Source organism: Spermophilus citellus, assembly GCF_964194105.1.
Source record: "Spermophilus citellus genome assembly, chromosome: 2".
Taxonomy (NCBI): Eukaryota; Metazoa; Chordata; class Mammalia; order Rodentia; family Sciuridae; genus Spermophilus; species Spermophilus citellus.
In genome coordinates, this window is record NC_138183.1 from 189,165,539 (window position 1) to 189,181,922 (window position 16,384).

Consider the following 16,384-nt stretch of genomic DNA (forward strand, 5'->3'; position numbering starts at 1 on the left):
GAGTCAAAAAGTGGGCTGCAGCAGTGTCTATGTACCTCCACTGGAACATTGTAACATGCTCAGAAGCAATGAGGAATCCTTTTTTAAGTTAAGTCACATTTTTTACCTTTACCAGAAATTGATTATGGATTGTAAAACATAAAATAAAATCAGAATGCTTGCTTCAAGTGGTGATTGTGTAAGTTATAAGTGAGAATGTTGCTAAATTTAATTGCTGTTCTTCAAAGGGCAGCTACTGGAGAGCTTTGCTTGGTGGAATATTGTTGCAATTCTTCATCTGGTAGAACCTGGGTCATCCAGTTCTTGAGGCTATCTGGGAAATGTCTGTAGAGGGGAAACTTGGGCATGAACTATAATTTGCAGAGAATTGTGCAGGGTCTCCCAAGGTCTCTGTCATTTCCCTCTGCATAAGGGATATCAGCATGGCAGCAATCCAGTTAGAAGGGTATTAGACTTCCCATCCTCTTAGCGGGGGCCATCACTCACTCCCCCATCTCCTAACATCTTGCTCTCTGCTGCATGCTCATGCCCTTGACAAAGCTGCATACAAGGTAGCCATCCTCAATAAGGCTTGGTTAAATAGAAGGCCTTGCATGATGGCTAAGTTCACCAAGGGTAGACTAGGCAGAACAACAGTATGGGCAGAAGCATGGTGGGAGAAATGTCCATTTTATGTCCCGAGGCTTGGGTAAAGTTGAAATGGATATGAGATGAATAGAAAAAGAATTAGGACTAGAAGCTAGAGTGGCTATGAACTCCACACAACACTCACTCACTCATCCCCATCCGGTTCAGCTCATGCAATGTCAGGATCTCAGATGTCATTTGCTTCATAAGCAAAGGCCTGTTGCACTTTGGGCCTGGGTGCTATTAGTGAGCAATAAGGCTCATTTTCTCTCCTTTCTCATCGACTTCACATCAGGCCTTTTGGACAGAAGCCATAGATTTAGTTTTATAGCCCAAAGAATAGGAAACAGAGATGATTGAACTTGGTCTTTTAGGAGGAAGAAAAAGTGATAAAGATACAAGAGCCTGCATTAACATTTTCTCCAAGATTGATTCCTTCACACTGCTCTATAGGAATTGCTAATAGCAAGATTATATATAGGTTGTGCTCTTTATAACAGACCCCAGACAAATATCTCCCAATGTCCCAAAAGGAGCCATGCAGGGGAAGTCAGACTCACTCTGGGAGCTTCAGAGGACAAATTTCCAGGCTGGAAGGGTAAATATAGTAGAAGGCCAAAGCAGATTCTGGGGGAGCAAGCTTCTCTGTCTAGAGAACTTCCCATGTGAAGAGGCCTGTCTTGGGGAGCCCATGTCTGGAGTGAGAGGTGGGGATAAGTGCCTAGACTTTATAGACCTGTGGTCTCATCTGTTCATCCCTCTTCTGCTAGCTGGGCAAGAACTTATCCTCCTTAAGCTCTAGGATCTTCATCTGTAAGATAGGAATAAAAATGAACAAACAAAGGGCTGTATGAAATTATGAGTCATTTGACATGTTTCAGCTCAGCATGAAAGAAAATTTTCCAGTTTGCAGAGCTGCCCTGTGATAGAACAGTTTCAAAGTGATCTTCTTGGCAATGGAATTACTAGGCAGGAGGTTGTTAGATTTGCTTGTTTATTTGTGTGTTTGATTGTTCATTTGTTTTTAATGTGAGAAGAATGTAATAGAAAGACTAATGACAGGGTGAAGGCTTTGTGTTAAGGAGCAGCACAACCCCGGGCTGCTGATACCAGGGTACTGTTGCTACCCCGGGAAGCCTTCTACCAGGACCTGGGGAGGCTACCACCAGACAGTGCTGTTCCTACAAGGTAGGAGCAGTAGAGGAAAGGTAATGATGGAGTCAGAGATAGTTATCTTCTATCCTCTCATCTCCTCCCTTTGGCAGAACCCAACCAGTAGCTGGAGCCCAGGGGAACCCACCCATCCAGGACATGTAGATAAGCTCACAAGCTCCAGAGCAGGGCTGAGAAGGATGGAGAGGGTCTCTGAAAGTAGATGGTAGACGTCAGCTCCCCAGTTTTTAGAATTCCTTCTTCTACTTTGTGCAGGGCTCTGCCTGTCCTCAGGGCCTAACACTAGGGAGACATTTCTAAGCTCCTTCTTGTCAGACTGAGCAGCTCCATGACACTTACCATCATATCCCTCCATTCCCATCCTTCACTATTTCAGATAGTGCTTCTGTGAGCCTCTTTGTGCTGTGGCTGTCTTCTTCTTTTGGAAGGAGTGTCCCCCAGAGTGAGATCCCTGGGCCATGCATTGTAAATGGTTCAAAGCTCTTGTTACCACCAGAGTGTCTTCATAGGACTGAATTCCAAACCCAGCCAGATATCTAATACCCCCACAATCTTGCCTTGATCTTGGGTTGATCAATTTAGTGGATGGGAAATGATAGGTACAAGTGGCTCGGGGACCTAAAGAGGATAAAGGATCTTCAATTTGAAGGGAGATGCCTGCTCTCTGTCACCCCCTTCTCCCAATCAGTTCAGTTCTCCTCCCCACCTGGTTTCTTCTTTCTTCCTCCCTGTCTTCCTTCTTCCCTTCCTTCCTTCCTTCCTTCCATCTGTACTGGGGATTGGATCCAGGGCCTCATACAGGCTAGGCAAGCACTATACCACTGAGCTACATCCCTAGCCCTTTTTAAATTTTACTTTGAGACAGCACCTCACTAAGTTGCCCAGGCTGACCTTGAACTTACAATCCTTTTGCCTCAGTCTCCTCAGTTTTTATTCAAGAGCTTCACACAAATTTCACTTATTCAGAGAGGCTCCTTTGACACACACACACACACATTACACACACTAGACCAGGAACCATTTATATACCCATATTTTGCTCATGGTGCCCCCATAATTACAACTAAATGGTGGTGGCATGATTGTTGAAAATCTATCTCCCTGTTAGATTGTAAGCTCCATGAGGGCAGAAACAACTTGCACACTGTGTCATAACTGCAGCTTCTTGTGCCCAGGTCTGGCATGATATAGCATGTGTTTGGCACAAGTTTGTTGAGGGAGAAAAAGGAGAGGAGGAGGTTAGGACCAGAACTAACAGATGTTGCAGAACAGGGAGAGGAAGGAAGGAAGGGAAAGAGCAGAGAGGCATCAAGGATGGAAAGTCCAGAGCACACCAGAGTGAAAAAGGGCTCCTGGGTCCAGAGGAGGGGCAACCAGGAAAGCAATCACCAAAGAGCAGCCAAAGTGTAGTCTGCAGGGAGCACAGGCTGGCTCTGGCCCTCACCTGTTCCTGAGTACTGTTCGACTTAAAGTAAGAGCCCTGCTCTCACTGAGCCTCAGTTCCCTGGCCTGTGCATATAGATAATAGGCTGTTGTGGGGACTAAACAAATGTCAGCCACCTAGTTCTTACTAGTAAGAGCCACCAGCAAATGCTGTTGGTCTTCTCCTACCCTTTGGCAAACAGGACACATTGAATTTGAAGCCCAACCAATTCCTGGGTTTGGAAATGTTGTCTCAAGAAAGACTGTTCCCAAGTTATCAATACATTCATTCATCCCCACCCCTTTTTATGTTTTGAGGTAGAACCTTGCTCTATTGCCCAGGCTGGTCTCAAATTTGTGATCCTCTTTCCTCAGCCTCCCAAATAACTAGAATTATAGGTATTTGTCTCTGTGCCTGTTTTATTTTTATTTCTAATTACTGTGCAATAACATAATTTAATTGCACTTATATGGAGAGAGAGAGAGTGAGTAAGCAAGACAGGTTTTCTTGATGGATGTTTTTTGTGGTTTTTTTTTTTTTTTTCCTTTTGCTTTGTGAATAGCATTGGGGTTGGGGTGGGGGAACCAGTATAATCACTTAGAGTGCCAAGACCTGGGAGAGGTGAGGAAGCAGAGGTCACTTCACTGGGGGAGAAAAGGAGGGACAGAATAGAGAAGGAAGCACACAAGGAGAGATAGTTGTAACAAACACAATGTTTTCCTCCCTTTAAAACAACAAAACCATAACAAAACAGTGACATCCTTCTACGGATAACAGTACCATCTTGCAGCAAAAGCACAGACTTGGAGCCAAGTAAGACTTGCATTCCAGCCTGGGTGCAGACAAGATTTTTAGTTTCTCTGAGTCTTGGTTTCCTTGTTGATAAAATGTCAGTTCATAGCTAGGTGGTGTTTGGAAGCTTAAGTGAGAGAATGTCTGCAGCCCAGTGGGTGGTCCACGCTCTCACCCCTCCAGGCAGCTGGAAATCCCCAGAGATTTTTAAACCCTCTTAAATTCAGCAGCCAAAGGCCATCCCTGGATGCAGGGATTTCAGGTAATCTGGGATTAAGTAGGGGGGATGCTCCTCCTCCCCCTCTCAGGCTTAAAATGGTGGGAGCCTCCACGGAGCCTGTCCACAGCATTGTGTCGTGGGCTGCCTGGGACAAGCAAAGCCCCATAAACTGCATCACTGCCTTGGAGTCATCCAGAGTTTCGTGGACAGCCAGATGTGTATGGAGCCCCTGGCAATGCCAAGCAGTTGACAAACACGTGGTCCTGGACTTTAAACCTTAGCCCAGTGGGATTCTGAAGGAGAGAGCAATTCATTCTAACCAGGAAGATCAGATAAAGCTTCCGCGAGGCATGGAGCTTGTAAATCAAGTCAGATATTGAAACAGAAGATAGGAATGGCTTTCTGAAAGATGGAGCAGCCTACACAAAGGCAGAGGATGGCAGATAGAAACATTGGTAATTTCAGGCACCTGTGCCAGAAGAGTGAACAGTAAAATGTCCATTTATGCGTTTCCTTCTCTCTGGGCCTCAGACTCCATTTTACTGAAGGCTTCTGAATATAGAACTGCAGAAATCCTAGTAAGCAGGTGGACCCTGGCTGCCCACCCCTTCAGGAGACAGGCTGTCCTGGGCAAACGCATCACAAATCCCTTGCTTCTGTGTTAGCCTTTCCCATCCACTGATCCTTCCCAGCAGTAAGAGAATGATCCTTCTGCATGTAAGAGAATTAGTCATTACATTGCCAGAGATGGAAACTGAGCTCTTTCCAGCTCAACAATGCATTCAGATGGAATGGATGACCCTGTATAGACCAGGTGTGGCTCTACACCTCAGAGCCTTCCTATCCCTGGGCCCCGTTCCTGAGACTCAGATCCAACACGAGGCTTTTGCCATCCTATCTGGGCTTTCCTCTGCTCCTGCTCAGAGAAGGCAGCTCACAGGAATTGAGAGCTTGCCTCATGCTACACTGTTCTGCGTGTTACATACATTTCTTCATTTAATCTTCTTATTAATATTATCCAATAAGTATTTGTCAAGTCCCAACCATGTGCAAGGCACCAGGTTATTTTTACTTCCCTTTTAATAGATAAGAAACTGAAGCCTAAGAAAGTTAAGCCATTTGTCCAAAGCTGCATCACAAGCTGGAGCACTGCCAGCCTTGACCAGAGCCTGCCCTCATTCTGCAGCAGTCTGCTCTCTCCATAGCTGGGGAGCAAGAGGGCCTGGGCTGGTTCACGCCATCTGAACAGCTGAGAGGATAAGGAGAGAAACAGACTTATCTTTTTATGTAGGAAAAATTAAGGTCCATCTGTGCTGTGCAAGGCATTGTGTACTGAGTGAGTGTGGTTTACACTCAGAGTGCTTCAGGAGGCCTGGGTGACACTGGAAGACCCATCCATACTGAGCACTAGCACCCTGTGGAATCTGGTGTCCTCCAGGCTTCATTTGGCATCAGTAGATTGTCACCAGTGTAACATTTCCCTTTGGAGAAAACCCTTCCTGCTGGTGTGTGGCAGGTGGATAGGTTTATTGTGCCCTTAAGCCCAGAGTTAGATTTTTTCACAGGCCCCAGTCATGGAGGAGAAAAAAATGCCAGGACTCTTAATTGTGGTGTGGGCTCATTTTATCATATTGTATCAAATTGGACCACTCTGTCCATCTCTATAATTCTTTAAGACCTGTTCCTCTTGTCTGTGTCTCTGGGTCTGTGAGCACTCACACAATTCCACCCAGCTGTGCATGCAGAAAGGGTATTTGGATGGAGATAGAGTAGAAGGGGAAAAGAGCTGTAAGTGAAAGTTTGGGGATAAGTAGCATTTTTTCTTTTCCTGAAAATTGAAGTCTTTTCTTTGACCCTGTTGTTAACTTTTTCTCATATATCAGATCTATTAAATACTAGGGTACATACACCTCATTGTGAAGTCTGAGACTGTTGATAGTCTACATAGGAGTATTTTTTTTGCATCAGTCTATATATGAAATACAGCCTGAATTAAATTAATACATTTAAGTGTTCATTCATTAACTATTAAGCAATGGAAATAATAATGTTTTATATTTTCAATGCACTTTATAATATATAAAGAACCTTCTTTAAATTTAATCTGTACAAGAATCTGGAAGATGGTTTTCAATTATTTCCATTTACACAGATGAAAAAACTGAGAGTCAGAGAGGTTAAGTGACTGACTTGCTGAGGCAAGTGGTATGGGCCAGAACTGGGGGCCTGGCTGTCTCTCCTACAGATCTCCACTGAATAATTAGTCTGGCAGGGAAAACAGCAAGAGAGGGAGCACAAACAGAAACACCATCCGGCCAGCACTTTTAGGACAGGTGGGAAATAATGGTAAGGGCCCAGGGCAGACGTTACTTCTGGCTGGGAGTGATGGTGTGAGTCCTTGTGGAAGAGACCTGGAAGGATTGGGGGATATTCTTAAGAAATAGAGAAGCTAATGGCCATTCCAGGCAGAGGATACTAAGAGCAAAAGCATGGATCTGACCATGCAGATGTGTCAAGGGACAGAGAAATCCACTCAGAGTGAGACTCCTGAGCTAGGAGAGGTCATGTGGATCACCAGAAACTGTGCTCAACGGTGTTGGAAATGCTCTTTTAAAATAATTTCTGCACTGAAGTGATGCTACCTCAAGTGTGTTCTTGGGGAAACTCTGCCAACGATATTTGAGCAGGAAGGCAGTTCCACATCATGGTGAGACTGGCCATGTTTTTTCCACCTTGGTCATTTCCACAGTTCTTTATCTCATCAGAAGGTCACATCATGGAGTGGCTAGCAGCAGACTCAGGTCAGTATGGATCTAACTGGGATCTGAATTGCGTCTCTACCTCGTACTAAATGGAAACCTCAGGCAGATGGGTGAACCTCTTTTGTCTCTGTTTCCTCCTCTTGCAAATGAGGGTAAGGATACCTACCTTACAGCCTTCCTGATGATCCAGTGACACTGTGACTCAGCACAGTGCTTGGCACAGTATAGCTTCCATCTAATGACAGCGGCTGTTGCTCATGTTATCATCATCGTCATTGTCATTAACATGATCATCGTCTTCGTGATGCCTGGAATTCTGTGCAGCATTAACCTTCATAACCCAAGGAATGAACCAAACACAGGGGTTGTGTAACTCAGCAGCAGGGGACTCACATCTACTGAGTGTCTTGTGCTGTGTAGACAAAGGTAGGGAGGCAAGAGAACATGGTGTGGTCCCAACGAACAGGGGACAGGAGAGCTATAAAGGGTAAAGAAGAGACAGCAAGCTCTCTGCTGTGAGATTTTAAAGTGCTCCTTCAAAATGCTTCTCATTATGGAGAAATATTACCCCAGGTTACTAATCCGCATGGCAGATTCCATGTTAAGCTGTCTTCCCTCATTCTCCTTACCAAAGTGAATGATCCAGAGGGAAAAGGTCTATCTTAATAATAGACACACAAATTAAAACTCCATTTGAGGTACAATGAGGATGCCTCCTAATTGACTCTGACCATGGAAAAAAATCAGTTACATGGTCGGTGTGCCAAAGGAAATCAGGAAATGGAAATGTCACTGTAGGGCGGAGCTAGAGTATGTGTTCTAGTAGCTATGGAAATGGAACATAGCAACAGGCATCTTTTCCTTCTGTAGGCTGTCAAGATTCACCAACCCCATGATTTTCTTCTGCCCCATTCGATCTTTAGTACAGGAAAAGGAAGGGATGCCACATCATAGAGGCTGATCTTGCCTCAGTTGAGACATCTTTATGCAGAGATGCCTTAGTTAACCATCTGATGAGTGTCCACACTTAGGTCCAAGTGACACAATGAAAGGAATCTAGCTATGGCTGAGTGTCTGCCAGCATCCCTGCCTTGGGAAATGACAGGCACTCCCCAGACCTGGAGCTGTCATGTTGTGCTACCTAAAGGGCAGTGCTGATTGGGCACCTGTCGGGGCAGTTGGGACAAGCAGGCTGTCCTTGGATCTCTTCAATGCCTGAATTAATAATAAAGGCTTGAATATAAAGAGAAGCCTGTGGCCTTCCCTAGCATTAGCCACGTCCTCTCTGTGGGTCATTCCCTGAAAGTCTGTTCCCTCGTCAATGATCAAAAAACTCAGGAATGAATGTAAACCTGTGTTTCTTTGGCAACAGTGTGAGAGGATTTTAGGGTTCAGAGTCACTGAGACCTGCTCTGGGATGGTGGTGCTGCTATGATGAGTGGTGCATTTGTAGATAATTCCAGGGCCCTGGTTTTCTAGAGACACAGAATTCAATTATTAATGTCTACTTTGTAGCTCTGTTTTGAGGCCTCTAATCTATAAAATGGGGTTACTAAGAGCATCCATCTTAGCTAAATGACATAATGAAAGTGACTCCTTCAGCATTATATCATACACAGGCCAAAGTTTTCATAGGTAAGAACTGTTGTCTTGATACGGATCCTCAGGGCGTCTGTCTCCTCCCTTTCTTCTTCACTCCTCTGGACCAGATGCTGGAGGGTAGAAATAGAAGGAATAATCCTCATGACAGCCTCATGTGGCCTGTCCTGTGGGTTGTTCCCCTTATCTTAGGCCATGAGATGGCTCCCTCCATCTGGGAAACAGTGCCTGATGTAAGGACAACCAACAAGGAGGATTCCTCCTCTTACAGGATTTTCTGCTGTTGCAAAAGGACAGAGTCATTTCGTGGCAAGAGCTCAGAACTAGGGATCTAAAGATATGGGCTCTGCTCAGTCCCAGGTCCTGTCACATGCACTGACCAATCTGGGTGGACTCCATCCTGAAGGCTGATGCTGCCCCCAGACAAGTTGCTTACATGGTTTTGGTTGTGGCAACCAGGATATGACAAAGTGGGGCTCCATACTTTGTCCTCAAGAGGAAAGTTCCTTACAACTGTCTCAAAAGAGCAAATCTGCCCATGGTATCAGCCACAGTTTTTCCTTACTTTCCTTTACACTTTAATTTGTTTTGGAACCATTCAGATCTGGTTCCAGTGCAGCTTGAATCACTTCCTATCTGTGTGTCTCTGACCAAGTCTCAGAACCTCTCTGAACTTCCAGTTTTCTTACTCGTTATACCAGTTTCTCAAGGTTTACCTAAGGATTGAATGAGATAGTGCATGTAAGTCCTCATGTCTAATGTCACGTGCACATGGCACGTGCCCAAAGTTAGGTCTTCTTCCTTCTGCCCAGCATCCTTCTCTTCCACCTCTCTAGTCTGAGACAGTGGTAGAACTTTGTTTTTAATTTATTTTTTATTTTTTATTTTTCAGTTTTCAGTGGACATAACATTTATTTTATTTTTATGTGGTGCTGAGGATCGAACCCAGTGCCCCGCGCATGCCATTCGAGCGCATTACCGCTTGAGCCACATCCACAGCCCTCATGTATCTTTTTACAAGTTTTTTTTTGTTTTGTTTTGTTTTTCATATATGTATCCGATTCTACAGAAATGTGGTCAGGAAAAACATGAAATTTTGTGTTCTACTTCCCCTCCCCCTTAACATTATATCTTACGATTTCCCTCATTGCTGGTTGTCTTAGTTATTTTTGATAATGATTGGCTTGTATTCCATCCAATACCTGTACCATAATTTAGCTAAGTTCTGCTATTTTTAGACATCTAGGTTGCTTCCAGTTTTTTTCTATTACACTGCAGTATACCTCTTTGTTCACAGCATTTGGGCGGCAGGTTTCTGGGGATTGAACCCATGGGTGTTAAACCACTGAACAACATTCCTAGCTCTTTTGTTATATTTTATCTACAGACAGGGTCTCACTGAGTTGCTCAGTACCTCACTAAGTTGCTGAGGCTGTCTTTGAACTTGGGATCCTCCTGCCTTGCCCCACTCACCCACCAAGCCACTGGGATTACAGGCATGCGCCACTGCACCCAGCTTGTTCATAGCATCTTGGTCAGAAACTTCTGAATGTTGTGGATTTTTAGCAAAACCAGGAATATAACCTTGGAAATGAAAATCTATTGTTGTTCTTGCTGTTGTTTCCCCTGCTAGATGACATAAGTCAAAAGAGCCCATTGATTTGAATTTTATACCAATGACTTTATTTTAAAATAAACCAAAAGTCGCCAAAATCAAAGCATTTAATATACACAGGAAAGTGGGTAGCTGTATGGCTGGATTGGGTCCCACTGCCTTTTGAAACCCAAAGTGCCACTTGAGTCAACAATTCTTTATGGGCACAGTTATCCTTGGTCACTCCCTGGCGCTGCTAGCGTGCTCACGCACTGTGTTCTGCCCTGCGCTTGATTTTGGAAGAGATGCCCGCACTCTGACAGCAGGAACTCTCCTGTTCTCATTGGCCACTCCTGCATAAAGACTTTGTTAATTGCCTCCTGCTGGTTGGGTTCTCTGGGGAACCTTCAAGGTCTGCGCATCTATGGAGCATTTTCTAAAAATGTCAGGTTGGAGCTTGCACTTTCTGAGCCATCTCTCATGTCTTGCTGGGTAGGAAAAGGCAACAGGAAAATGTCAGACTGACCAGAGCCAGGGAATCAGAACTTCCGCCATCCTGGCTGCTGGCTTTTAGAACTCATTAACATTTCTGTGTGGGTGATCCTGTGGACCTCTACCTTTCCACAGCCTCTTTCTGAACTCCTTAGCATCTCTTCACCTTTTCATTGAGTTACAAACTAGTCTAATGGGAAAACCAGGATCAGGTTTCTTATGTAGGTCACTTTCAATGTACTGAGCAGAGTTTTGCACCATAGTTATCAATACACACAGCAGGGTGTAATTTAGACAATCCTGTGATGTACACGGGTGGTGGGTGGTTACCATTAATTCTTCAGAGAATAAGGAATACAGTAATTATAATTCATATTGTTTCAGTAGTTTGTTCCATCCTTTCCAGGCTAGGGAGAAACATGTCTTTCCTTTCTTCCTTCAATCCTTCCTTCCTTCCTTTCTTTTAAATCCATGGCTATTACTTCCAAATCACTTGGCTAACATACTGCTCTACACAGCTTTAAATGAGGGCTATTGTGGGCCAGGGAATATTTATTATAACCACCTCCCCCACAACATTTATTTTAGCCTAAATTTGTTTATATTATATTTAGCCTTTACATCGCCCATATTTTATCTTCTTTTTAAAGTAAATATAGAAAAGAGGTGGTGTGGTTTGGGAACTTGTCTCACACTTATATCGGCTCTGTGGTGTTGAGTAACTTCATTTACCTCTCTGAGTAAATCAGAGTATGTCACTATAACTCAATTTCTTTTGTAGTTCCATCACATATATATTCCCATTAATAATTTTCAACCTACCTTTATATGAGGATGAAATTGAATAGTATAAATAAAGTATTTGGCATTTAGTATGCACTGAAATGAGGAAAAATTTTGTGTTGGCCTTATCATTTAGATGACTGTCATGGATGGAGTGGTCACTTGAGCTTGCTATTCAAAGAACAGTCTCTGGCTGAGTGTATGTCTGTCCTTTGGAAAGATGAGAGCAAAGCAAACTATTTCCCTTTCTCTCTTGCCCTTGCCTGTCACCCAAGACTATAAAACTAACCACCAGCCAAACAACACAATGAAAGAATCAAGAGGTCACAACAATGACTTATATTTAATATCCTAGATCACAGACGAAAGGTCTCTCTTATTTTGGCTTTAAGATGACGTTGCTGGTTGAACTTGAACTTCGTATCTCTTAATCTCTGCCTTATACGACTCTTGTCTCTAATTATCACCTGCAAGCAAGCCATTTCTCAGTCCAATCTAGGTGACCCTGGGTTCCTTTCCCAACCATGCAGCCTCCAATTTACTTCTGGATGGCCAAGTCACCTGGCGTCACACTCAGTTGGAATTGGAGACAGAGCTTTGCTTTCTCATGTAGCTTTCAGGAATACACAGGTCACAGAAACACCCCCTACCCACCCCAGCCTCACAATTGTATGGGCCAGTATGATTGTAGTGGGTAAAAAGTTAAGAGGAAAGGGCACTAATGTTCACCTCCCCCCCCACCCCCACCCCCTGGATCTGAGTCCTAAGGACCATGTTCACCTGCAACACTTCTTTCCCCTCAGTGTGTGTGTGTGTGTGTGTGTGTGTGTGTGTGTTTTCAAGGAAGGACTCACTCTGCATCTTCTTAAAAAGAATAGAAAGTTCTAACAATAAAAATGTTTCTCTTCACAGAGCTGTGAGAGTTCTATTCATTCTGGGATTAGTTAATTCTCATGACCTTTTAACAAGACAGCACTTTTGCACACTTAGATGAGATAATTGATTCTAATGGGGGAAGAAGCGCTGCTCATTTAACTGCATGTATCTGAGTTGTCTGCAGTTCAAGCAAGTTCTCCATTACCTTTGGAGTTGCCAATATATAGATTAAAACAGTAAGAAGGTAAGCAGAAATGTGAGCTAATTCAATCTTGGAAACAGAGTGCTCCCTCCTTCCAGGCAAGTGAACTGTTTTATTGTTATTATTGTCACCTCTCAGAGGAGTGGAGAGCAGTATGAAGCACCTTACAAGAACCTGGTACTTAAATCAGTGCTCAGTAAATGTCACCTACTGTTGTCACTATTATTATCAACAGCACCAATGTAGAGGTCAGAAAACATGACAATCACACATATGTGCAGTTTGCAAAGCACTTTTGCCACATGGTACTTCATTGATAGCAACTGTCTTTTGCAATATTAGTATCTCATTTCTCAGTTTGGATACCTTGTCTATAATTCAAAACCAGTTTTCTTACCTCTGGTCCCACTCCACAGTAACCAAAGGGAAAGCAAAGGGTTGATCTCATGACCATTGCTGGGTACGGGCCTCCTGACTAAGTCAAACGTGTGTGTCCCCTGGATGGCTTGTGTTTGAACCTGAAGTCAGAAGCATGTGCTATATGCTCTAGGCACTCTATGGTTTTTTTGTCTTGAAGGCAGTCACACACTCCCTCAAAACCACCATCTGTGACATCTTCCATACCTGGGGCCAGGAGCCACAGCTGCCTCCCCCTCAAGGATCCCATGTTGCTACCTAAAAAGAAGTAAAAGTCTGGAGGCCATTGACATGTTGAAGGAGCAGTATTTCTAATTAATGCCTGCCTTGCTAGACTTAAATAGGGAGGGGCAGTGCAGCTAAGTAGGTGGCACCTGGGCCTCCAAGCCAGAAAGACTAGTGATCTGTGTTTGGGGGATTTGAGCAACTTGAGATTCTCGTCTAGTCTCTGTCACTTGCTAGCCATTTCACCTTGCATACATCATTTGGTCTTGTTGTGCCTTGGTTTCTTCATCTGTAAAACGGGGTTATTAATACCCTTCAGGATTGTTATGAGAGTTAAAGGAAATGTTGCTTTTAATACTCTTAACACAATGTGTAGTACATGGGGAGCACTCATAAATAATAGTTTTATGATTGTCATAATTTCAACTAACCTGAGTTTTTAAATTAATTTATTTATTACTAAGACACAATATCTGTACATCTTTATGGGGCACAAGATGATAATTCAGTATACATGTATACAAATGAATAATGTTCAAATCGGGGTAATATGCATTTCCCATCTCCTCAGGCATTCATCATTTTGTGTACTGGGAGATTTTGCCTTCTGAGTTTTAATGTACACCTCTGTAAACTGGGTCTAGTGGGACTGCCACGAGGATTGGACATAATATACATATGTTACCTGGCATGCTCCCTTTCCCATTGCAGGACCTCAGCAAGTGCAATTACTATGGCTTTAAACTCTCTGCGGATCTTCTCTGCATTCCCGAGGCCCTCCTTCTGGATCAGCCACCTCCTCTTCTGGGCCTTGTCCTTCTCAATAGGTTTTGTTATTTGTCTGTCTTCCCTCCTTTCCTATGAGCTCATGGAAAACAGGGATGGCCTGATTCAATGCCATCTCTGTAGGTTGCTTCCAGATTTTTCCTATTACACTGCTGGCCATAGAGTGGGCTTTTAGAAAATATTCATCATTGGAACAAAGGAGCAAAAGCTGCTCACAGCACCTGGGTGGAAGGGTTGGGAGACTTGAGTGTTTCCTCCATGTGTGGGAAATTGGTGTAGGCCTCTTGAGAGTGGTGAGTCTGAATGAGTCTTGAAGCCAAAAGTGGGATTTAGGCAGATGCTTTGTACTAGATCACAAACTTTTTGGAAACAGGCTTCCTAGCCCTTTGAGGCATTGTGTCTCAAACAATATTCATGCTTTGTCATCTCATGATTTTTTTTAGATTTTTGTATGAGACTATTTGCAATTGCTACACTGGAAAATGTTTTTTAAACAGAGATGCATACACATGGTACACAATGAAAAGGTACAAAAGATACATGGTGAAAAACAAGTCTCCCTCCTCCCCTGACCATAAGCTTTTTCCTTCAGAGGACATACCTACTGTTATGACTATCTTTCATATCCTTTTTGAAATATTCTATACAAATGCAGAAATTTATTTTTAACTCAAAGGTAGTTTGTCAAATACAGTCATCTATACATTATAGTTTTCCTTCCAGAAAAATATATAAAAAGCTTTTTCATTCTCCTGTATGGTTATACTATTTTGCTATAGATAATAGCTTATCTAGCCCCTATCAATGATTGGTTATAACATTTTGCTATTACAAGTTATACTGTGGTGAATAGCCTTATATGCACACCATTTACTACACGTGTGAGTATACAGGTGAAATTTCTAGAAATGGAAACTTTAAGTTCCAGGGTAAAGAGTGTATATATTTTAAGTTTGATAGATTTATCAAATACCAGTTTATGCTCACATTAGCAAAATATGAGAGTACTTGCTTCCCATTCTCTGCCAATATAGTGTATTTTCAGCCCTCTTTATCTTTGCCAAACCATATGTGAAAAGTAATATTTCAGAGTTTTAACTTACATCTCTTTCACCATGAGTAACGTCAAGAGTCTTTTCCTATGATGAAGAGTCACTGGTATTACTTATTCTGTAAACTGTCTGTTCATATCCTATCCTATTTTCCTACTGAGTTGTTTGATTTTGCTTATTATTGTGAAAGTTATTCTTCCATTAAGGAAATTAACTCTTTGTGATACAAATTGTAATTTTTCCCTCTAGATTGTTATTTATCTTTTGAAGCAAAAGGCCAACACCTCCTGAAACTCCCCGTCCTGGCTCAACCAGACCGTGAGCCCCTCAAGGGCGGGGTCAAGCCTTAATCGTCTGTGTCTCCAGTCCCCTGTGCAGGGCCTGGCGCTGTAAGAGCCCCTTTCCTGGGCTTTTGTTGAAGTGAACTGAATGTCTGTGTTCCCCACCCATCCCACCCTCCCCTTATGGCTTTGGAGCCCCATTTCCAACCCCAGCAGAAAAAGATGACTTTTCTCATTGCTCACCACAGCCATGCACCTGTTTGGCCTAAACTGGCACCTGCAGCCGATGGAGGGGCAGATGTATGAGATCACGGAGGACACAGCCAGCAGTTGGCCTGTGCCAACGGACGTCTCCCTGTATCCCTCAGGGGGCACTGGCTTAGAGACCCCTGACAGGAAAGGCAAAGGAGCCACAGAAGGTAGGGTTGCTGCGTTGTCCGTGTTGTGAGTCCTCTGTGTCTGCCTTTGAACCAAGGAGACCTCCATCATGCACGTCCTGTGCCTGGCTCACAGCTCCATGCTCTAGCGCTTCCTCCATCCCTCTGCACTCCACGCCGGCTGCCAGTCCACCTGTGTCTTCATTGCAGTTCCTTGTCACTATGAGCTCAGAGTGTGCTCTGGCAGGGTTCATGGTGCTCAGTGATATCCCATCCCACGCCTCAAGGGGAGCATCATGGGTGTTCACACTGCTGGGGTGGCCATCTTTGTGTGGGGTCAAGACAAGCTCTTCTGGGGAAATCTCATGGGCTGAATGAGCATCTGCAGGGGTGGGGCGCGTGGTGAGGGGGTTAGGTAATGTGTTATAATGGGAAGGTTTTTGGATCTCGTGTTTTAATGATAACACTACTTCAGGTGTCTAGCATTTATCAGCCATGTGACCATGAACAAGTTACTTAGTTTTCCTGAGCTCCACTTTCCTCATCTGCAATAACAATAGTCATTAATATCTGCATAGTATGTTTGTTTCAAAGTTGTTTTTTTAAATCAAGATTATTTCGTTTCATATTTAATCCTCACAGAAACCCTGTGAGGTAAGTATAATAATTTTTGCCCATTCTAAATGCAAAAACGAAGAATTGT

General features: G+C 43.5%; 1 protein-coding gene across 1 annotated transcript in view; it reads left to right on the top strand.

The window, feature by feature from the left end:
- Positions 1 to 16,384, top strand: part of TENM4 (teneurin transmembrane protein 4) — a 710,670-nt gene that overhangs the window by 493,124 nt on the left and 201,162 nt on the right. The window contains exon 10 of the mRNA XM_081282209.1: positions 15,553 to 15,723. Within this exon, the coding sequence (XP_081138335.1) occupies positions 15,553 to 15,723 (171 nt within the window). The remainder of the gene's footprint in view (positions 1 to 15,552; positions 15,724 to 16,384) is intronic.